Below are 24,318 nucleotides of genomic sequence, written 5' to 3'. Positions count from 1 at the left end.
AATTTGGCAGCAGTTTATTGCCTTTATTATCTGTTGCAACATTTTGTTTGCCCTGATATAACTTCTCCTGTTGACTAGTTTGCCCGCATAGTTATATGTTCTGTGTTGAGCGGAGAGTTGGCGAGGGTGGTAAAATGCCATATACAAATACACATACAAGCCTTTGTGTGCTTGTGTTACTTTCTATACAGTTAGTGTACAGAATAACACATTTCATGCTAACCTTTTTTTTATTATTATTTTCTTGCAAACTTTGTTCATGTTGCTAATGGTTTTCTTCTGCCTTATCTCTTTGTAGGACAGATACAGAAATGTCTTTCATTTTTGAGTGGATTTATAACGGCTTCAGCAGTGTGCTGCAATTTTTAGGTAAATTTTTGTTTTGTTTAATATAACGTTGGCTCGCTAAGCAGATGACAGTCGACCTGTACGTGCTAATATGGGATCATTCTGTTTTGCAGGGTTATACAAAAAGTCTGGAAAGCTAGTGTTTTTAGGCTTGGACAATGCAGGAAAAACCACACTTCTACACATGCTTAAGGATGACCGGCTTGGACAGCACGTTCCCACACTACACCCCAGTAAGTGATTTGTTTGCAATTAAAAGTGAAATGATGACATACATATAGAGCTATTAAAAAGAAACGCATTTACCATTTACTGGTCTTAACCTTTGGCTATGTAACCAGCTATCATATCAGTAAGGCAGAGGCGCTCAACCCAGACTGCTTTCACCAGTTGCCCCATTCATGATTGAAAATGTTTACAACAGCCTTTAATAATGGTACTAGGGTAATGTCCAATAGAAGACACAATCCCACGTGAGCAGTTTCCCACAAACACTAAATTCCATTTGTTATATGGTGCTCAAGCAGCGCATTATAAGAGCACCTGTAGTGCACCAGAGATGCGTGTGCACCAGAGATGCGTGTGCACCAGAGATGCGTGTGCACCAGAGATGCGTGTGCACCAGAGATGCGCGTGCACCAGAGATGCGCGTGCACCAGAGATGCGTGTGCACCAGAGATCTTACAACAGGCCACAAGTTGGAAAAGCAATTGCAAGACTCTGTTAGGACTCCATACGTGTCTACGTGCTTGTAGCATCGGTTTAAAGGCTATAGACCTTACAAGCAACCTGTTGGTTAACAAAAGAAGTCTTTCACATTGTTTTGATCATCTTAGTAGTGTAAGCTTGCAAGCAGAGCCCTCTTTTATAAATTTGTCTTTGAAGCACTGTGTAAATTGTTGGCGCTATATAAGTAAAAATATAACTTTTTTTTTTTTTCCCCCCCCATGTCTAGCTGCAGAAGAGTTGACGATTGCTGGAATGACATTCACAACCTTTGACCTTGGGGGACATGAGCAAGGTGAAGTCTTTTTTTTTTTTTATTTTTTTTTTTTTGCTTCATATTTATACAGTGCGCTTGTCAATCTAGTGTTATCCACATTACAAGAATACCCTGATCTCTCTTTAAACTAACCTACTGTACCATCCTTAGTACCCACTCTGTGCCATATAATAAAAAAAATAGGAAGTGTCATTCATGCCACTGTAATAGCAAAAAATACATCTTTTATGTTATTATTTGAGCATAACTGACAAAACAAGTTCCAATTTGCTTTTAAGTAAAGTTTTACTTTACACTATTTGTGTGCTTTTCTGTACTTTTTCTTCACCTAGAAATGTCCATCTCTATATATTTTTTTGTAGCCAGGCTCAAATGGCATTGTGGCAACAGTTTGATTTTCTGTCATGCAGATTTTTGATGCATTTGTTTTCACATTTGATAATTTTGCTATTTTGCGTGCAGCTCGTCGTGTGTGGAAGAATTACCTACCAGCTATCAATGGGATTGTTTTCCTTGTGGATTGTGTAGACCATTTACGTTTTATGGAGTCAAAAATTGAACTGAACGTAAGAATCCTTTTTCTGTGAATGTTAGAGAAACAAATAAAAAATGTGCCTTATAAAAACATGAGTTCTGCTTACAAATGTCTGTTAAATAGCTAGCAATGATAGGTATGTTCCCAATACTACTTTAACAGTTATATATGAATTGAGTTCATATTGACATTGTGTATTATAACATAATTATAACACTGCTGATTAAGTTTGTACACTATTTTTTGCTTCTCATAGAAAAACTTGCAAGAAGTATAAAGTGTGTATGTGTGTTAAAATGTTATGAATTGATAATTGCTGCATTTTCTTGACTTTTTTTCTTCCTGTAGGCGCTTATGACAGATGAAACGATATCTAACGTGCCAATTCTTATTTTGGGGAATAAAATTGACCGACCCGAAGCAATCAGTGAGGAGAGACTAAGAGAAGTCTTTGGGCTCTATGGACAGACGACAGGAAAAGTAAGCTCCAAATCTTTTTTTATTTTTATTTTTTGGGGTTTTTTTTGGTTTTGTTTTGGTACGTTAAAAAAAAAAAAAAAATGCCCTAGAGAAAAAGTAGAAGTGCCTACCATTTTCTTGGGGGGGCAAGTGTGGGATAGTTGGCAAGTGGATTAAGGAGATGGCCTTGCCGCTGTGAAATGGTCTGGACATACAGGTGCTTCCTTGGGGGCGTCTTGCAACCTTTTGTGTGAATGTATCTGTACGTCCATAACAGAGAGTTTGCACAGATGTGATTTCTAAGTGCTTCTTGTTTCCATCACTCTCCCTAGGGTAACGTGCCACTGAAAGATCTGAATGCTCGTCCAATGGAAGTGTTTATGTGCAGCGTGCTCAAGAGGCAGGGTTATGGCGAAGGATTCCGTTGGCTCTCTCAGTACATTGACTGAAACACTATTATTTTTTTGTTTTGTTTTCCTCACCCATCCCTCGTTTTGAACGGCAAGAAAAAAAAAAACTTCTCCGAACTTGATCCTGATTGACTCTATCAGTGTGAGGCAAACTCGCATAGGCAGTGATTAACTCAACACAACAACCAGGAGTCTTGTGAGGCACCTCCTTCTGACCCAGAGTTAAATGGATTCAAAAGAAATCAGTTCTATTTTAAAATGTGGCAATGTTATCTGTCCCTCCCTGCCCACCCCCTTTTTTATCATTTTGTTTTGTGTAGTGTTTGTATTAGGCTTTATTTTTCTTTACACTATTTAATGGTATTTACATATATCACAAAATATTGATCTGATTATCTTGGCATTAGTTATCTGCAATAAACATAGTTTTGGGCCGGCCTGTTCTACATTAATGAATTTACCCCTGCTGTCTGATCGGGGTGGGAGACCACTATGTGCTTGCCTTTTATTTTTACATAGTTGGGTGGAAATATCTGAAGATGACCGGTCACTGCTGTTTGTTTCAAACATGCTGTTCTAAGCTGCTCTTTTTAATACTTTTTTTATTTTCTCCCTCACATGAATATTTGAGTGCAAACTGTAGAGTCATTCTTACTTTTTTCTTTTTCCTAAAGAGATCTGATTGTTAGGAAAATTGTTAAGGATCAACCCATATGTGGTACAAGGTTATACTAACAATAGTGAGACAATACATTTGAAGATATGGATTTCATCTTATTTTGTGTTGCCCCTACTCACTGTTTTAGTTGCTTTTTAAAACAACTGGATTGCCCAGCCCCACTCTGCAGCCTATAGAGTTTTCAATAAAGTAAAAACAATCAGACATAATATATTGTGATGTTTTTTGGTGCTTATTTCGTAGTGGAAAGGATGGTCAATAACCTAAATGTGTGTACAAAGCACTTTTTAATTATTTCATTCTTAGGTAAAGGGTTCCAGTGATCCTTAAGAAATGTGGGAGCTTGAAGGGGAATTGTTGCCGTCAAAGCTTATAGCCTAATTAAATTCGTTTATCAAAACTATGTATAGCTCGTTCTTTTTTTGTATTTAATCGTTCAATTGGTTTAGACAGATATGGTACAAAAAGGACCCTTACCTAGGGGAGATTGACAGGAGGGTCTCACAACCAGCAACTTAACCAGTAGATGAGATACATTATGCTGGTATTGAGAAGATGACTGTTCCTGTTATACAGAAAAAAGGCAGCTATATGTTGCTTATTTTATAGTTTACTTACTGAACTATAAAACATAGGCATTGGGAATGTTTTTCAACATGGATAAACCTTTTAATCGGTGCCTAGATAATGTAAGTATAACACTTTAACTAAGCAGATTTTTAATTTTGTTTATTCCACAATAGTTTTAAGTAAAAAATAAAAATAAAGTTATGGGGTAGCCAACAGGACATCTGCTTTAAGCTGCCAATCAGTGTCGAGAATCGTAGGAGAGCAGAGGAGGGAAGCTGCAATTTTCCCCGAAGTACGTGCTTTATTTACCTTTAAATATACATTATTTTTCTGCTGACGCCATCTAAAACATTATACTGTCCCTTGTAATGTGTGATAAAGTTAATTACAGGATTCCACCATGCCATGCAATTTTTTTTTCATGCCTGACTGAACCTTTCATGGATACTCTAGTGATCTATGAGAAAATGTAGTGGTACCAGATGGTGATGGTTAACCCCCATACTTTCTGAAGTGATCAATTTAATCTGATAGAAAATCATTGAATGCCGCACTGACAAACAGCTCACTTATGATGTTAGATTTATTTAATGTCCCCCAAATACAGTATAGCAGAAAATAAATTATTTGTAATATAAACATGTAGATGATTATAAGCGTTGGGATTAGGAATAATATGGATTGTGACAGTTCTTTTCATACAGGAGTGCCAAGCAATGTACTTGCTTTCCAAGTCTTTGATGCAGCCCAGGCAGTTTAATCAATCACTTGGTCTTTCTGATAGATCTGAGTATTTGTGATGTGATCCTCAAAAAACGACAGGACTGGCAGTAAAAATCAGGCCTGGTGATCTATCACAAGTGTGTGGCCTCCTGCTGGATACACCTGAACACACTTCACTTTTATATAAGCCCAAGAGCCAATATTCCATGCAAACAAACTAGGGAGTTTGAGATATTATCTGGCAATGATTCCCTAATAAATTTGCCCAGTGTGACTCACAGCCCGTTGAGGTCTGTCTGTAAGTGCTTTTTGGAGACGTGGACGCCAGACAATCACTGAGCTAAGCCAGCTTGTTTGCTGAGAGCTTAACGGTTTTTAAATGTGCTATTAATATTCGGTCAGCTTTGTTTCTTGTAGTTTATGGTAATATTCGTTCCCTTACATCCTCATCGTATTACCTGCTGAGTCTGTTCAGTGAGGCAGAATTCGGCCACATTCAACTTCTGTGGAAATTTCACGAAAATCAACTTAAAAACTTAATTAATTTAGTCTTCGCATACTTATTTTTCCTGTCATATAGTGTCAGTACCACGGGGTGTCGCTCTCCCTAGGGACAAGGACCTAGAATTGAAGAGGTTAAGATTACCTCCTAACCCCTCCTACTCCTCCCCTATAAGAGCCCCGTCAGCCCAAATACCTCCAGTTCTTCCTTGTCCCTTGTCAGGGACGGACCTTTTCTTTTTTTCTTTGGTGGGACACACGGGGGATCCCTCCGATTGCTCCCCAGGTGGTGAGCAGAGCGAGGCGTACCGTCCGCATCGGCGGACGTTATGGAGCTGCATAGACGCCGCGCTCTTATACCGGCAAAGTTTGGAGCATGCGCACAGCGGTGGAACGCACGCCAGAGGGTGCTGCGTTCCACCAAGAGCACTGAGCATGCTACTGAGCATGCGTGAAGCAGTTTCTCTTGTTCAGGGCGCGAAAACTAAATTGTTTTCGCATATATAAAGCTGTGCTACCCAGTCTGACAGCAGAGTAGCTTGTCAGCACTGGGATTTCCATGTCACCAGCCCCCCCACACGGATTGAGGAGTTGTAAAGTAGGATTTGGTTAATCTTTACCCTTCAAATCCTCTGCCCTGTATTTTCTACTAAATCATTTTTTCTTTTTATATTATTAGATGTCTGGTCCGGTTAAGACTAAACATTTATCGTGCACTGAATGTGGCAGTCCTTGGCCGGATGGTTGTAAAAAGAAATATTGCAATGCCTGCTCCGCTGAGAGTTTGGCAAAAGAGAAACAAAAAGACATGCAGTCTTTCTTAGGTTGGTTCCAGGACAACCTGGCACAAACGTTTGAAACATTTAAGGCAGCAGCAGTTAAGCCTGTGGAACCCGTAAGGATTAAATCCCACAAACGTAAAAGGGCATCAGCTTCCCCTCATTCTGACTGGTCCTCTGGAGAGGTCTCTAGCTCATCCGATACGGCTTCATCTAGCGAAGAGTCAGAGGATGAGACCAATTTCCCTCCACAGGAATTGCGTAAATTTGTTAAGGAGGTCTCACGGCTTTTTCAAGATTCCGACCTGTCGGCGCACCCTAAAGGGTTGCCTATGTTACCTAACATGCAGACTCTCATGTATAGAGAATGGAATAATCCAGGCAAAAGAGCCTTTATCTCAAAGCACTTTAAGCAGCTCTTTCACCTTCAGGGTGATGAGAAATGGGAAGATATCCCTAAAGTAGACGTCCAAATAGCCCAGCTTTCTAAGCGTACTACCATTCCCATTAGTGAAGTGGCTGGTCTCAAAGACCCTATGGATAAGAGGGCAGAAACGTCCCTTAGACGGGTGTTCCAGTCATCTGGTTTCCAGTGCAAAGTGGCGTTATCTAGCGCATCTGTGGCTAAAGCTCAAGGTATCTGGTTGCAGTCCTTAGAAGGCAGTCTGTCAGACTCTGTGGATGAAGGTTTGTCTAAGCTATTTAAAAACCTTAGGCTGGCTAATAGCTTCCTGGTGCCTTAAGCTATCAGCCCATAACATGGGTTTGTCTTCCGTGGCTAGAAGAGCCTTATGGCTACGCTCTTGGGCAGCAGATACTGCTTCCAAATCTACACTATGCGATTTACCCTTTGAAAGAACCAAACTATTCGGTTCTCCCTTGAGGAACTGATCAGACACATGTCAGATACTAAAAAGGCACTTCCTCAGGATAGGAAAAGCAGATGGAACAAACGATACCAGTATAGACCTTCCAGGCTTTTTCAACCAGTGTTCAAGGCACAAACTTTTCGTAAACAACACGAGAGGAAGTTTCAGGAACATCCTAAGAAACCAGAGGGCAAGTTCTGACGGTGTTGGAGGTCGTTTGCAATGGTTCCTACCAAAATGGAGACAAACCACAAACAACTCCTGGGTCCTCAGGATCATTGCGGTCGGGTACAGGATAAATTTTTTCAGAATTCCACGTCCTCTGTTCCTGATTTAGTTTTACCCTTCTCAAGTGAAGAACTCAGCACTGTTTGCCGAAAGCCTTATCCTTCTCAAAAAAGGTGTCATAGAGCCTGTTCCAAAGAATCAGGAGTTTCAGGGAGTCTATTCTCGTCTCTTCCTGGTCTCAAAACCAGATGGGTCCTTTCGTCCAATTTTGGATCTAAAGAGAGTCAATTATGACATTATGGTTACACTAGACCTAAAAGATGCTTATCTCCATGTGCCAATCGCCACAGCTTCCAGGAAGCATCTCAGGTTTGCCATAAGAGTCGGGACAAGAGTTCATCATTTTCAGTTCACTTCTCTCCCTTTTGGCCTTTCGTCAGCTCCTCGGATTTTCACAAAACTTTTAACCCCTATTGCAGCAGCTTTGCGGAAAGAGGGAGTCACAGTCGTCCCTTATCTGGACGATTGGCTTCTGAAAGCAAGTTCTTCTCAGAAGCTCCTGGCACATCTCAAGTTTATGACCCGATGCTTGGAGGATCACAGCTGGATCATAAACCACAAAAAATCCAACCTTATTCCAACCACGAAGATCCAGTTTCTGGGACTCATAGTGGATTCCGTCTCATCGAGACTATATCTCCCACGTTCAAAGATCAAAAGAGTAAGGAAACAGGTTTCCTTTTTACAACAAAATCCAACCCTTCCCTTCAGGATGACTATGAGTATCCTGGGCAGTCTTACAGCTTGTATTCCGGCAGTAAGCTGGTCCAAGGCACAGTTGAGACCCCCTTCAATGGGACATCCTGCAACAGTGGTCCAGGAGACTGGAGGATCTGGACGTCGTCTTCACGGTGTCCAAGCACGTCTTACTCCGGCTGAATTGGTGGAAAGCGAAGGGGCACCTCTCCCGAGGGCGATCTTTTCTGCCACGTCAGACAAAACAGCAAATTACCAATTTTCACCTCCCTTTACAGGCAGGACAATCCTCCCCTGCTAGACGGAATGTCGGTGGTTTGGTCTTTCAAGATGGCTTATGTGTTTCCTCCAGTGGCCATGATTCCTCGGATCCTCCTCAAGATTCGGGTAGACAAAGCCAGGGTTTTAGCTATTCTCCCTTATTGGCCAAATCGAAGTTGGTTTTCGGAGCTACTCAGTATGGCGATTTCAGTGTGGGAACTACCAGTGTCCTCCCGTCTTCTGGAAAACAAGAACCTTTCCAAGGATGTTCTTCTACAATTCAGATTGATGGCCTGGCTGCTGCAAGGATGATCCTCCAGGGCAGAGGCCTTTCCAATTCTATGACAGAGGTCCTCCTGAATTCAGTACGAAGATCTACGTCTGCTATTTATCTACGAGTCTGGAATAAATTTCTTCACTGGTGTGTTACAAAAGGTTTGGATTTTTCCTCGCCCTCAACAAGTTCCATTCTGGACTTTTTACAGGAGGGTTTTTCAGCGGGTCTCACTGGCTCGACCCTTAAAGGACAGATTTCAGCCCTGAGTCATTTTCTCCTGTCTGAATTGGCTTCACAAGTTCTCATCAGGCGTTTCTTTAAGGCAGTTACCATTCAACGACCACCCAGACGTTTGCATTTTCCTTCCTGGGATTTGACATTGGTCCTTCAAGCACTCTGCTCCGAACCGTTCGAACCTTTGGAAGATGTGTCTCAAGTTTTTGTCTCTCAAGACGGCATTTTTAGTAGCCATTACCTCGACAAGGAGGGTCAGTGAGCTTCAGGCTCTTTCCGCGGCTCCAGAGTTTACGATTTTTCACCAAGATAAAGTCGTTTTGTACATTAAGCCTTCTTTTTTGCCTAAGGTCATCTCTGAATTTAATATCAATCAGCCGTTGATTTTACCCTCCTTCTTCCCATCACCTGCTACTCCAGAGGAAACGCTCTGGCACACTCTAGACGTCCGCAGAGCTCTACGGATTTATATAGACCGCACTGCTCCTTTCCGCTCTATGGATCAATTGTTTGTTAATTATTTTGGTAGATCTGCAGGCCATGCAGTCAGAAGGTGCTCCAGTCAGTTACCTCGTGACTATATTCCCCACCCAGAGGGGGCATCTTGCTATATCCCCGTGGTACTGACACTATATGACAGGAAAAATAGAAATTTTACTTACCGTAAATTCTTTTTTCCTTAGTATAGTGTCAGTACATATATCCCTCCCTGTACATTTTTGTATTAAAATTATTTTTTGCAAGCTATCTTGTGTTCTTGGTACTTTCTGGAGGTATTTGGGCTGACGGAGCTCTTATAGGGAAGGAGTAGGAGGGGTTAGGAGGTAATCTTAACCTCTTCAATTCTAGGTCCTTGTCCCTAAAAAGAGCGACACCCCGTGGTACTGACACTATACTAAGGAAAAAAGAATTTACGGTAAGTAAAATTTCTATTTTTTTTCTAAATGTCAGATGGGATCTTTGGCGTGGCAGTTTCCATCTAATTTCCATTGCCTGGCCATCATTTAAGTCAACTAGGTCTCATCTTGGAAAATTTGAAAAACTGCTCAGAAAATTGCTAATTCGTTGTAATTTCTGGTTTTGATGCAGGTGAGTCTACCATACCATCAATTTAAATGTTCTAATAATGTTCCTCAAAGGGAAGCCCCCGTTCTCTGGGGCCAATGAGTCTTCACCCCATGAATTTATTCTTTTAGCTAAACAAGTGAGGCCTATGTTTACGTTACCCTTTGTACCCTCCCAATACTTTCTTTAGTAGCAGATAACTTCATTCTAAAATACATCCACAACTAGGATAAGCAGCAGTCATGCAGTATTGACTCCTGCCCTGGGAAGCTTTATTTCAGGGACATAAGGATTCCCTTTCTGAATAGAAGGCTGTGTAATGATGATGAGGAACTGTTGTTGGGCGTGAGCAATTTTAAAGCCTCATTTATTAAGGTGTATGTGTCAAATGTATGTATGTATATTGTGTATGTATTGTAAGAGAGAATTTGTCAATAAGAAATAGCTTCTGTGTAAAAAGTTATCAAGCAATTACACAATGCTATTTGCTTTTTCAGTTTTATTTACATTCCATTTTAGATTAATGAGAAGACAATGAAATATGAGAGAGGGTCAAATATATACAGTAGTATCGATGAAACTGGTATAAAGTATGTCGCGCTCAAGACCATTCCATGTTTGTGTTTGTATGTGAGAATATACATAACCCCCCTCCAATGTTTCAGGTGCCCAAAGCGAGGCACTTTTGTTGGGGGCATGACCAGTAACCCAGTTTCCATTTGCAGCCACGTTGTGACCTGTTAAAGCAGACCTCTGGGATATGGCATCATACCACGGCGCTCTGCGTCAATAGGTCATTAAAGAGTTGTGATTGACGCAATGTATGTGCAGTACAAAAGTGCAAGTACCACAATGTAGCTGTTTAAAAGCATGTACTATGTATTCATAAGAACAACATTGGTGCTTCACACAGGAATGAATCACACTGAGGAACAAAATATCAGATGTTTCCTTCACAGAATCCAGTCCCTGGATCCTTAATATGAACTATAATATCCTGGCTTCATGTGGGTCATCCTACATAATACCAAACAGAAAGCTTAATATTTAGTCCAAAGGTTCTTTTGAAGTTTAATGAGATCTGAATTTTTAATTACAGCTACTGAAACTTTGGAGTACTAAGGCACATGAAACATGATTAATGTTGGGACTTCTTATCGCCTGATAATAAAAATCACATAATATATTAATGCTGCTGTAGCTTTGAACTGCAATAAATGTGTGTGTGTGTATGTTTAATATATATAATATACTATTTCCCTTCTCTGAGATGATACATGCAAGTTTGATATTTCAGAAGAAGAGAAATAGACAAACTGAGCATAGTACTATTAAAAGTAGTGGGCTAAGAGACTGGAATTAAATTGACATAAAATGCAGTCTTAATGTAATATCTAAAGAAAACAAACAAAGTATTAACATCCATAATACATAAAATAAAAAGTACTTGTTTTTGGCAAAACCACCTATGTTTACTGAACCCTTCTAAAGTCATTGAGAATGGCATTCTCCTTGGTGATTACAGCAGCTTAGTTTTCTTTTTCTCTATGTATCTTCCTCCCTTTCTTCTTTTCTCTTCCTCCCTTTCTTCTTTTGTATTTTTTCACTTAAGCAGGTCCATGCAGTGTTTCTCAGAGGAGGAGAAACCTCAGGGAAAGAAGCCATGATACAAAACTAAAGTGTTAGAGGCTTTAATGTAAGGAAGCTTAACATCACAGAGACAGTGGTAGATAAGTAAAATATCCTTTGAGAAGAAGCGGTAGAGATTAGTACAGTAAGAATTTAAAAATGGATCCACATAAAGCTATACTAGATATAACACAAGGCAAAGGATCAATGAATGTTTATGTTTTTTAAAGAAAGAAAACAATGAACAGTCTAAATAGGCCAAATAGTTCTTATCTGCTGGCCACTGATTTTATGTCATAAACAACTTACTGCAGCACAGCAACACATAGTAAACCTTGTGTGTTGTCTGAAAAAATGTCAATTTGGTCATCCTACAACATCATTTTGCTAAAATGTACCCCTTGTGTAATTCTCTTTAGACAAAATGTCCAAGCTGAAAATAATAAAGGTTTTTTTTCCCTATGACAGCACTTTATTTGTCTAATGTTTACAGCTGCTAAAAATAGGAATGTCGTCCTGGTGGTGGTAATTAAAGTAATTATTTTCCAAGCACCTGCGTCTTAATTATAATCTAAAATTCTTGTAACCTATTTTTACATTGTCATCATTTATCTTATTGTGTATCAATGTAATGTTTTCTTCTCTACTATGGGTCTGTTTATATTACTTTCAGAAGTCAGTTATGCAAAGTCAGTTGTAATGAAATGGCATGGTTCAGGAATCAGTAAGCAATTTTATTTTCAGTAGTGTGTGTGTATGTATGTATGTATGTATATATACACCGATCAGCCATAACATTATGACCACCTGCCTAATACGGTGTAGGTCCTCCTTTTGCCTCCAAAACAGTCTTGACTCGTTGAGGCATGGACTCCACTAAACCTCTGAAGGTATGCTGTGGTATCTGGCACCAAGACGTTAGCAGCAGATCCTTTAAGTCCTGAAGGTTGTGCCTCCATGGATGCATCCTGGTGCCATGTGTTCTCCAGGTAAGCGACGCATATGTACCCGGCAATCCACGTGATGTAAAAGAAAAAATGTGATTCATCAGACCAGGCCACCTTCTTTCAATGCTCCCATGCCCATTGTAGCCGCTTTCAGCAGTGGACAGGGGTCAGAATGGGCACCCTAACTCGTCTGTGACTAACCAGCCCCATACAGAACAAACTGCGATTCACTGCGTGTTCCGACACCTTTCTATCAGCACCAGAATTAACTTTTTCAGCAATTTGAGCTACAGTAGCTTGTCTGTTCTATTTGACCACACAGGCCAACCATCGCACCCCACCTGCATCAATGAGCCTTGGCTGCCATGACCTTGTCGCCGTTCACTGCTTTTCCTTCCTTGGACCACCTCTCAGGTACTGCAAGGAACACCCCACAAGAGCTGCAGGTTTGGAGATGTATATTTCTATATACCTACACTACTTTTACAAGTGTAGAAAACTTGCTGTTACAATTAATTTAGTACATACACTATATGGACAAATTTATTGAGACACCTAACCATTGCACCAACAGGGACTTTTATGACATTGAATTCTAAATAAATAGACAATAATATGTAGGTCGTCCCCCCTTGCAGCTATCACAGCGTCCACTCATCTGGGAGGGATTTTGGAGTGGACAGCATTTGTGAGTGCAGGCATGGATGTTGCCTAGCTCGCAATCTCCATTCCAGTTCATACCAAAGTCTTCGATTGGGTTAAGGTCAGGGTTCTGTGTGAACCAAACTCATCCAACTTAATGGACTTTGCTTTGCGCACTGGGCCACAGTCATGCTGGAATAGAAAATGGCATTCCCCAAACTGTTTCCACAAAATTGGAAACATAGTATTGTCTAAAATGTATCAGTATGCTGAAGAATTAAGATTTCCCTTCAGTGTAAGTAAGGGGACTAGCTCAACTCCTGGAAAACAGCCCCATGCCATTATCCGTCCTCCACCAAACTTCACAGTTGCATTTATGCAGGTAACATTCTCCTGGCATCGGCCAAACCCAGACTCCCCCATCACGCTACCGAACAGAGAAGTGATTCGTCAATCTAAAGAACACGTTTCCACTGCTCCAGCGTCCAGTGTCAGCGTGCATTACACCACATAAATTAGACCCCTCATAACCTGTCAAAAAGGTTCTATACTCCTCAGAGCAAACCATCTGTATTGATCAATCACTGGCATTTAAGGGGAGACTTAGCTTCAAGCAGTACATCCCATAAAAAAACAGGTTTTGGGGTGAAATTTTATAAATTATGTGAAAGCAGTATGTAATTTTGCATATATTGGGGGAAGGGCCATTTTTGCCTTGACTCTATAGACACAAATGACAAAATCATTTGTGGGACCTAATTTTGCCCTTACTAAATAAAATAACTATTGGACAACTATTATACCAGCATTATATACAGCTATTTATGAATTTCTACCTATTTCAGACCTTGGCCTATGGCACTGTGTATAAACATAGAGAGGGCTTACCCCCACAGTTGGAATATTAGGGGTTTTTTCTTATTTGTTATTTATGTTCCCTGAAACAAAAAAAATATGTCACAAGTGCTGCAATACACTCACACTATACAGTTTTAAAAGCTTTAAACAGTTTTTAAAAAGTTTAAAAATATATGGTTTACTTTCAAATATATATACTATTCTGGGGTACATGCTAATTGGTAGTGTGCTACCATCAAAAGGGGGAAGATTTGGGGATATTTTGAATTGGCACATAACCTACACAAACATTGTAAGCAAACATGTTTCAATTCATAAAACTGTAACATCTAAATACCACAAAAACTATTCATATACACACAGCTCTCAATCAGGCCCTCCTTTGCACACGGTTCAGTAGGGGGTCTGTAGGGAAGTGTCAGGGTTTTGGCCTACATGTACTGGCTTTCCTACCCCCTATCCTGTCCTTCTCATTATCTACCCTCTCCTCCCTTTGTAGTTCACTTAGCTTCCAGAAGTCCCGCGGTGGGAGCGCAAGGCCTCTGTCTCCCTGCTCTGCCACAGTGCTCACTGCTTCACTGCGACCGAGTTAGAGGCCTCGCAGAGGAGACTGAGGACTGGCGAGCGGTTGCTGAAAACACAAAAAAAGGCATTTCAATTCCAGGACAATGCATTGTCCCAGACTGAGGCTGCCTGGGACCCGGGACTTAAAGTGCCATTGCGGGACTGTCCCGGGCAATCTGGGACATGTGGTCACCTTACTAGGCACATGAGCTCGACTACACAATAAAATATATGGGGCTGGTGTCCGAATATATCCAGCTTTTCATTCCCACTTCGCCCTCATCCGCCACTTCAGTTGGCCTAGAGGGTTACTTTTTAGGGGCTGTTGTGAGAGGTGTTGCTAGAAGGGGCAGATCTATGTTTCTTTATGACCAATTGATTAATGTAAACAATTAAGCAATATAGAATGAAAACAATGCATTTTATACAAACAACACTGTATATAAAACAATGCTGGTTTTATATTTTTCTTGATTCATTTATAAACATGCTCTGTTTGGTTACACATATGTAACATTTAGGGATGCTCGATATTGTGATGCACTCATATCCAGGAAACATCCAGAAGCCTCTACAGTACATTAGTTAAGAATGAGGGACATTTGGTGAATAAGGGCACACAGAAGGCATTGCAATACTATTGCTGAACCTTTTGGCCCTAACATGTGTAAACATGCAAACAGATCAAAGGTTTGACAGACATGCTGTACTAACACGCCCGGCTTCTCCTCCCCCACGTACACATATCTTTTCATTTCCATGCACAGAAGTCAATAACGCAGATCCAGTATCCAATCAGAAAACGAGTTCTACGCACGTGCGATAATATGTCACTGGTTGTATCCAATGACCTGTTCCCACACCAGAAATCGACGAAGCTTCTGATCTATTTCAACCAATCACATCGCGTATCTGCCGGTGAACGCTTCCGGGTTGTTCCTTGGAGTGAACTTTGCAGCGGTGGTGCATGTGGGGTAAAAGCAAGAATGCTTTAGCGCGTTACGTTATCAAGCTCCTCCTGTACAGCCCCCATAGGTGAAATCCAAGTGTTATTCGACTAGGGACAAGTGGACAGCGTTACGCAGATATGTATTAAAATGATAATTGCGTACATGCCAATCAGAGAATAATATATAGGTTTATATAAGTGTATGGCTGATTTCTAGTAATGCAGACAAAATGCTTTATGATTGAAAGACAATGCAAGAGATGATTATTACTTATTGAGGCTTTAATCACAAGAGACAATCGCATTTACTGGAGATATGATTCAGTCAAAGCTATTTCAAGCAGAGTTTAATGGCTGTGTTATAACCACTTTCCAAAATACAGGAGGTACTAAAAAGCAAAATGGGACATGTTTTAGGGAAATAAATTCCAACACTAAAGAGAAACAAAATCCACCTCTGTACCACAATGCAACTAAAACAGAATGTGATGGGAGATGGAGCTGCAGTGGAGTCATCCTAAACAGGCAACTAGGGATAGTACTTTGCCATGGCTCTATATTTCTTCCATTCTTGAAAAAAAGAACACAATGTGTCTCATGGACCGATCGGGATGTTCTTTTAGCAGACGAGTTTCAAGAGGATCTTGTAATACAAGTGGAATGTTCTGTTGGACCAAGAGCCACAGCAAAAACAGAAGGATCATTCAACAATGAGTCTTTAGATGGCAGACCAGGACTTGGACTCATTCCCATGTCAAATAAAACCATACCAAGGATGGGCCAAAAACAGCTTGAGGGTCAGCTTCTCATGCTTGTTGCCTGTCCAGAGTTTCAGAAGGCATTTTCCAATCTTTATAGCAAAGCTGAAGGTTGGGTATTTTCGAGTGAAGAAGAGAAAAAAGAATATGGTGAATTGCAGAAGGATCTTGTATACCTGCAATGGTTTGCAGTCCTGAAGATGCTAGGTCCTCTAGCTGAAAAACATGATAATGTCAGCTTCACAAATGCATCAAACCTTCTTAAAGGCAGTACAGTGTATGCTTGTGGATCCCCTTTCGGTTCTTTCTATCCTGATATTTTTCTGAACGCTATAAGTAAAGGAGTCCTCAGTAATGTATCAGGAGACCAAAATGTTGTTCTTCTTACTGATGCCCGCTGCTTGCCAGGATCAGAAGGAGGTGGAATATATTCTGTTGAACAAGGTGTTTCATGCTTAGTAGGCATTATAGTGGCCCCACTTTGCTGGAAATCTAATGAATGGGTAGGACTAACATTAGCTTGTTCTGTTAGCCACATTATGCATAACATTATTAAGGCTTTCGGTGAAACTAGTATGTCCTTCCAAAGTGATTTAAAACCATTGATTCCGATGGAAAATTGTGTAACTGATCTCAAAACAAGTCCAGGACCGGCAGAAGGATTGGCAGCTTCAGTTGTTTTGGTAGACTCTGGCCCAGTTTGGGGATCTGGTGTACTGCTGACCGAAAACATAGTATTGACCTGTCGTCATGTTATAAGAGGTGCATCTAAGGTCACTGTGAAGATCAGGTCTTCTACAAATGAGAAGTATGTTGCTTAAGAATCATTGCTTAAGAATTGTAAGCATACAATACATTTTTTATAATGGCACATGTTCAACACTTTACATATAACTTTCAGAAAGTAACCTTCTCCTTTAACCCTACACCAAATATTTTGGTCAAACATAATGTCTTTATACCCATTTCTGATTTCTACAAGAGCAGTCGTAGAGATGATAGAAGGAGCATGGGCTTTTAACCCTTTCGTGATTTGATTTTATGTACCCTTTGTGACAATGGCTGTTTTAACATTTCGGTGCTGCTCGTGTTTAGCTGTAATTTTCTTCTTTCCCGTTAACTGAACCCACACAAGTTATATATTGTATTTTTCAGGACAATAAGGGCTTTCTTTAGATGATTATTTTGATTGCATCATATCATTTACTGTGAAAAATTGAGAAAAAATGAATTTTTTCTGACTTAAAAAATCTTTTACTCATCTATAAAAGCTAATGAAAAAACCTGCTTAATATATTCTACTATTTGTCCGGAGTTTTGAAACATCCAATGTTTTTTTGCTTTTTTTCGGCATGTTATGGGGCAATAAGTACAAGTAGCATTTTTCCAAATCTAGCAATTCTTCCCCATGTGCTATTTTGGGCATCTTTGAAGTCGGCCAATGCAATTTACCCCATCAAACCATATATTTTTGAAGCCTTGACACCCCAGGGTATTTCAAGTGCTAGTATCTTAATTCATTCCATGCACTAATTCTGCCACCAGACTTTGTCAGACTTTGTGGTAGTCATTTTTTTTTTTGCATTTTTTTCCCACACACATTTTACTTCAGGTATGAAGTAAAATAGTCACATTGTTACATCGTTACCAATTGAATGTACTTGCTTATTCCATTAGTTACTTAAGGTAATAACATCTCATGTGATATTTTACATTAGACACTTTTTATTTGTAACCCTCAAAACACCCCATGGCTTAGGACAGTAGACGTGCTTTGCTTCCACCTGCTGGTAATATTGTTTGCCACAAAAAAACTGTGTGTGTTAATAGAATGACACAAGATCAATAGTTTATCTATACAATATTGATTCAGGTTATAGTCTGTAGCAACTGCAGTGAAAAGTGGTTTGCAAAGCATGGGACTGTTCTTGAATTTAATTCCATGACCACAGCCATGTTTGTAATTTATTTCACGTGTGATCTGAAGCATATTAAGTTGGTATGTGACAGCTGCTTTTGAAAAATGTGATTATTCTAGTTTTACGCATGGAATTACATATGATACAAAACGTTTCTTATTCATTTTGCAGCCATCAGACCATCTTTTATTAAGCCTGATCCTGTGTAGTGTGTGATTAATGAAAATAATTGTATTATTTGCAGGTATCGGGCAATCAAAGCACAAGTGGTGTTTTCAAGTGAGGAAGCTTCTCCATATGACATTGCCATCGTAGAACTGGAAGAATTTTTCACGAAAAATCCACAACCAGTTCTGGCATCTGGTTGTTGCGTAGGTATGTACACTCATATCAAAGGTTTCTGCTAAATATACTCAATCCAGGGCATATTGTGGTTATCCCATTATTCCAGTGAGCCTTTTAATGTTTTTAAATCAGAAACAATAGGAAACTGGTACAAAAGGAGAAGAGGGCTCTTCTTTTGTGGGCTTACAATTAGGGCTGCAACAACTAATCGATTAAAATCGATAATAATCGATAATGAAATTCGTTGCCAACGAATTTCATTATCGATTAGTTGAATCGATTATTATCGATTATAAAATGAGGGTTTTTTCAGAGCAAACGCTCTGAAAAATACCCCTCATTATATAATCCGTTTTAGTGACTCACAGCAGCAGCTCCTACTTACCAGCCCCTCCCTGTAATCACTGTGACAACTGGCCCCGCCCCTTCCTTCTCCAGGCCAGAACCACATGGCTGTGACACTCATCTAACTGTAAGTATAACATTAATATTTGGGCTGCTGAAAGTTAGGGGAGGTGGGGGTTAATTTAGGGGCAGTTATGATTAATGGGGTGTTTAGGGTTAATTTAGGGGAAGTTATGGTTAATGGGGTGTTTAGGGGCAGCTATGGTTAATGGGGTGTTTAGGGTTAATTTAGGAGCAGCTGTGGTTAATGGGGTGTTTGGGGTTAATTTGAGGCAGTTGTGGTTAATGGTATGTTTAGGGTTAATTTAGGGGCTGTTGTGGTTGACAGGGTCTTTAGGGTTAATTTAGGGGATTCTGTGGTTAATGGGGTGTTTAGGGTTAATTTAGGGGCAGTTATGGTTAATGGGGTGTTTAGGGTTAATTTAGGGGCAGTTATGGTTAATGGGGTGTTTAGGGTTAATTTAGGGTAGTTGTTTTGATGGGGTATTTAGAGTTAATTTAGGGGATGCTGTGGTTAATGGGGTGTTTAGGGTTAATTTAGGGTAGTTGTTTTGATGGAGTATTTAGAGTTAATTTAGGGGCAGTTATGGTTAATGGGGTGTTTAGGGTTAATTTAATGATGAGGACTGAGGGTTAATTTGATTAATTTAATAAAGTTAACTTAAGGTGCAGTTAGAGATAAAGGGGGGCCAAACGAAGGGGAATCTAAATCCTGGGGGCAGTGAAGATTAACCCAGTACTTATTTAAAAAAGTATGATGTCAGTGTGCTGTGAACGGGTCTGTGACTCTATGAGGGGACTATGAGATATCTGGGGGGTATAAGGCATATCAGGGGAGGACGGAGAGACATATCCGGGGGTATAAGGCATATACGGTATATAAGGCATATGTGGGGAGGGCAGTGTGGCATGTCTGGGGAGGACGGAGTGGTGTATCAGGGTGTATAAGGCATATCTGGGGCCACAGTGGCATATCTGGGGGTAGACTGGAGTGGCATATGTGGGGAGGGCAGCGTGGCATGTCTGGGAGGTAGTGTGGCATGTCTGGGGAGGATGGAGTGGTGTATCAGGGGGTATAAGGCGTATCAGGCACAGTGGCATATGTGGGGGTGGAGTGGCATATGTGGGAGGCAGTGTGGAGTGGTATATGTGGGAGGCAGCGTGGAGTGGTATATGTGGGAGGCAGCGTGGAGTGGCATATGTGGGATGCAGCGTGGAATGGCATATGTGGGAGGCAGTGTGGAGTGGCATATGTGGGAGGCAGCGTGGAATGGTATATGTGGGAGGCAGCGTGGAATGGTATATGTGGGAGGCAGCGTGGCATATATGGGAGGCAGCGTGGAGTGGCATATGTGGGAGGCAGCGTGGAGTGGCATATGTGGGAGGCAGCGTGGCGTGGCATATGTGGGAGGCGGCGTGGTATATGTGGGAGGCAGCGTGGAGTGGTATATGTGGGAGGCAGCGTGGAGTGGAATATGTGGGAAGCAGCGTGGAGTGGCATATGTGGGAGGCAGCGTGGAGTGGCATATGTGGGAGGCAGCGTGGCAAGCCTGGGCTCAAACGTGCATAAATTGGGGGGGGCTGGTTGGGAAATAAAGACAAGAAATTTATTTTATCAAAGTTTTTTTTTTATTCTGCGTTTGTATTTAACAATTTGTTTATTAAATTATTTTAAATAAATGAAAAATTTACATTCATTTTTTTTATCCGATTAATCGATTAATCGAAAAAATAATCGGCCAACTAATCGATTATGAAAATAATCGTTAGTTGCAGCCCTACTTACAATCTATTCAACCTAAAGGAATCAAGACTGAATATGATACCTGCATTCGCTAACTGAGTAGACAATGTCATTTTTCTTTCTTTACGCGTGTTGAGTGGACCTTTTACACATAAACAAGCTACGCTGTAGATATAAAGGACCTGTGAAAAGTTCCACTCAAAGTAATGTGTAGGTGAAATTGTGCACCTGCGCAGCAGCACCTAACCTTTTGTTCTTATGATTTGTGCATTTTTGTCTATACTGTTGGGAGCGGGTTAGAATGGAATGTAAAATAGGGCACCAGAAGAAGACATTACATTATAGAAAGGGGTAACATTTACAGATGGTGCCAAGTAGTGAATCTCAATATTTATGGTTTGTTACCCAAGGAAAGTATAGATTGGTTTTGTAAGGTCTGTGCAAATTTAGTAGACTTTAACGACTGGTGCCATAATAGTGAAAAGTTTTATGAAAGCCACCACAGTCATAAAGACTGTAAAGCATAACATCTTATTCAGATTTAAAGTTGACTTGGTTTTAGCGTTTTGTAAAATAATTGTAAACAATATTGTTTGTATTAATTATTTACTGTAAACAGTAAATAGCTTGGAGTAGCCTTAGCAAACTGTTAAAATGTAAAAACCGTCTGGCCAATGAAAAAGTGTTTAGATGGAGTGATAAATGATGGCTGTTTTGGATGGTTAGGGTGAGCAATCATTTAATAGTAATTGAAAAACACTGGGAGCCATAGGTTACTTGTTAACACCGATACAAGCACGCACAAATAAATGCATTTGTTTGATAGCCTTAGACATTGTCGGCAACAAACCTTTAGAGGTGATTAAAAGGTCTCCACAAATAATTTGTGTTTCAAATTCTAAAAGATTGGGGCAAAACATAATTCCTTCAGGATTCCCCTGCTGCTTCTGCAACATTTTAAAGTATAGATCTACTCTGCCCCTAATTATACAAACAACAAGTTTGAGTTTTAAAGGAAAATGTAGGTCTGTTAGCGTGGCTTTGTTTTTTGACAACAAAATCCCTTGATGCCAATAACCAGGTCTTAAAAGATGTTGCTTTTACAACCTTTCAGCAGCAGTTTATTGTTTCACTAACGCGTTTGTTAATACTTTGCCTGTGAACTAGTAGCTAAAGTAACAACTGCCTGTTTTCAACCGGTGATCAATGAGCAACAGTATGTTACATTGTAACAAATAGCTTATAGATCATTTTTTAGCTATTTATTCTTTTATATAGGACTGATTTCTGTTGATCGTAATCTGTTCACCAGGTTTTGTTTGTGACAGATTTTATTATAGTATTAATGCTACTTGATCTTTATAGGGGACTTTATATTTAACAGCAACTTACTGTTAGGGAAAGATGGTAAATCTCATGGTCTTCACTTCATTTTATGCAAGTTAGTTTTAAAAATAGGTTATATTGTATTTTATATTATAATGCTCTTAGTTAACTTTAAAGTTAATTTTGTCAAATAAATTCTGAATTTGTTATTTTCAAGTTCATTATGCTGAAGGCACCCTGTAGCAACCTAATGCTTGCTTGGGATGAAAAATGTATGATGCGATGATTTACTCTTTTCTTTAAGCAGGTGAGGATGTCTTTATCATAGGGTATGGAGCGTTTGGCGAGAGGTCTGGTCCATCGGTGACTTCTGGGATCCTTTCCGGAATTATATCTGTGGGAGATACCCCAGTGATGCTTCAGACAACCTGTGCAGTTCACGGAGGGTCCAGTGGTGGCCCCCTCTTTACTGCTCAGTCTGGAGAACTTCTAGGTAACAGAACCATGGCTGGGTATGATGGTTACACACTCAGAACAACTGCACGTACTTATAACATGTACAAACCTGCCCTTATGTTTTGAATTTTTTTTTTTGCAGAATTTTCACATTTTCATGTAGAAGTTTCCACTTTGGAAGCTGTGGCATACACATTAAAGCCTGGCATAATACTTCCTTAAGTTAGGTGCCCACATGGGCACAGATTTAGGGTTTGGGTGTATGCTGATCTGAACAATGCCATGTAACTTATCTATAACTCCATTCCTCTTACTCGGTACTGGGCAGGCCTGTGCAAAAACCTGGAGTTGTTACTCTGTAGGTCATTTTTTAAATACAAACCATTTTTCATCCACAAATGTGTGGGTGGCTAGCTCAGCTTCAGGTTCAATATAAATTATCATCATATTTGTTGTTCTAATGTTTTTTACACATCTATCAATAAAAAAAAATGTACTTAACCGACTGTCATGTCTTGATGAGTCGGGTCACAGCTATATGATTGGGGTCGCAATCTCTTTGGGGATTGGGGTAAGCAATGCATTTTGTGCCCATCACTGGGGAGTTTTGAAAGCATACAGTCAACTCAACAGAGTACTTAGTTAATCTGTAAGGAATACAGATGTGTTCATATATGATTTTTTTTCCTTTTTCCAGGGATTGTTGCTAGCAACACAAGGGATAACAGCACTGGAGCCACGTATCCGCATCTTAACTTCTGCATCCCAGTCAGTGTTTTCCAAGATGCATTACACAAATACACCGAACATGGAGATTTACGTGCCTTCCAGGAGCTTAATAAAGCCAGTCACTCTGTAAGAAATGCCTGGCGACTGCAGAGAAAACCTGAAAAATCTATACAGAGCAAACTTTAAGTAGCCAAATGTGAGTCATTCCTCACTCTGTTGAAATATTCAGTGACACATAATATCTAAAACCTGGCTCCCATGTGGCTTTTATACTATGTACATCAGACTTCCAGAACCTTACGCTTTAATGATCATTGCCCGTTCAGGTCTTAGTGTGTTATTGCTTGAGCAAGGATGTATTGAATTGATTCATTTTTATATCTACGTAACCAAAGTCAGGACATCAGAACATTCTGTATCAGTCAATAAGATTCCAATGTTTAGACATATGTTTAGTTTTTAATTCAAAGAAAACTGTTACCTCTCTAACGCTGTCAAACATTTTGTTTCTCTTTCACTGTCAGTTGTGGCGTTGTAAAGTATGCATCCTCGAAAATCTTTTGTAGTTTTTTCTGTGCATTGCATTGTGATAGCTTTAAACCGTTGGGACATGCTTGATTGAGAATGTGAGTTATCTAATTTAATTTGTAAATTCTTATTTTAAAAAAGGACTATTAAGGATAAACTGTTAACCCACCAAGTTATATGTATTTGAAATAGCATATACATTTTTACAGCCCTATTAAAGGGGCACTCCAGCCGTCATGAATGTGATAGCCGGGTGTTATCTTTACATTAACCTTTTTTTTCAGCAGAATCACAGTCTATGTATTTGCCAGCACCAGCTATGTTGTGTGATTTTAATGGGAGCACTTTCCTGCCACTGATTAGTGCCAACTGCAGGCATTTCAAGTAAAATAAATGCTTAATAAAATACTTAATTATCGTGCAGACTTACAAAGGTGCATTATTTGCTGAGGAGGCTGTATGTCTCATTACCTTACCTGGGGACTTTCTAAATGAGCCGACCCTTGAAATGTTAACCCTAAGATTGACAAAGGCTGTAATATTGGTCCTCGAGGAAACATTGCCTAGTCTTTATTTGAAAATACCCTCAATTGAGTCACCTGCCTTCAATCAAGTATATCAATGTTTATTTCAGTGCATTAAATTTCTTTAGATGTGTCTTTGTGGATTCTAGACGAAATGTATTATTTTTTTATGATCTAGAATGCACATGTAAGATCTATTTATTTAATTTTGCACTAATCTGAACATTGGATTGTTTAGAGGTGTCTTTTGATTGCCTTCAATGTCACATTTTTTTTTAAACAGTTGCAGTCTAGGATC

At 39.9% G+C, this 24,318-nt stretch overlaps 2 protein-coding genes across 2 annotated transcripts; both read left to right on the top strand.

The window, feature by feature from the left end:
• The first annotated feature begins 311 nt into the window (after positions 1–311).
• LOC149281368 (small COPII coat GTPase SAR1A-like) lies at positions 312–2,794 on the top strand. Its single transcript, XM_089499381.1, has 6 exons — positions 312–369; positions 462–581; positions 1,304–1,369; positions 1,814–1,917; positions 2,235–2,366; positions 2,678–2,794. The coding sequence occupies exons 1-6, from the start codon at positions 312–314 to the stop codon at positions 2,792–2,794; spliced, it is 597 nt and encodes a 198-aa protein (XP_089355507.1).
• A 1,296-nt stretch (positions 2,795–4,090) lies between these two features.
• LOC149281367 (peroxisomal leader peptide-processing protease-like) lies at positions 4,091–23,154 on the top strand. Its single transcript, XM_089499403.1, has 7 exons — positions 4,091–4,123; positions 7,214–7,825; positions 10,217–10,287; positions 15,869–16,852; positions 18,208–18,338; positions 22,091–22,276; positions 22,937–23,154. The coding sequence occupies exons 1-7, from the start codon at positions 4,091–4,093 to the stop codon at positions 23,152–23,154; spliced, it is 2,235 nt and encodes a 744-aa protein (XP_089355529.1).
• The last annotated feature ends 1,164 nt before the right edge of the window (positions 23,155–24,318 follow it).

This window comes from Sceloporus occidentalis, unplaced genomic scaffold, assembly GCF_023333645.1.
Source record: "Sceloporus occidentalis isolate IW3139 unplaced genomic scaffold, rSceOcc1.0.p SCAF_134, whole genome shotgun sequence".
Lineage (NCBI taxonomy): Eukaryota > Metazoa > Chordata > Lepidosauria > Squamata > Phrynosomatidae > Sceloporus > Sceloporus occidentalis.
The sequence above is the reverse complement of the archived record's forward strand: the minus strand, read 5'-3'. Positions and strand labels throughout refer to the sequence as shown.

Coding starts and splice junctions, on each gene's coding strand:
- LOC149281368 (XM_089499381.1), top strand. CDS start 312: ATGTCTTTCATTTTTGAGTGGATTTATAACGGCTTCAGCAGTGTGCTG. Junction 582..1,303: donor CGTTCCCACACTACACCCCA/GTAAGTGATTTG, acceptor CCCCATGTCTAG/CTGCAGAAGAGTTGACGATT. Junction 1,370..1,813: donor CCTTGGGGGACATGAGCAAG/GTGAAGTCTTTT, acceptor TTTTGCGTGCAG/CTCGTCGTGTGTGGAAGAAT.
- LOC149281367 (XM_089499403.1), top strand. CDS start 4,091: ATGGATAAACCTTTTAATCGGTGCCTAGATAAT. Junction 7,826..10,216: donor CACGTTCAAAGATCAAAAGA/GTAAGGAAACAG, acceptor ATTCCATTTTAG/ATTAATGAGAAGACAATGAA. Junction 10,288..15,868: donor ATCGATGAAACTGGTATAAA/GTATGTCGCGCT, acceptor CTTGAAAAAAAG/AACACAATGTGTCTCATGGA.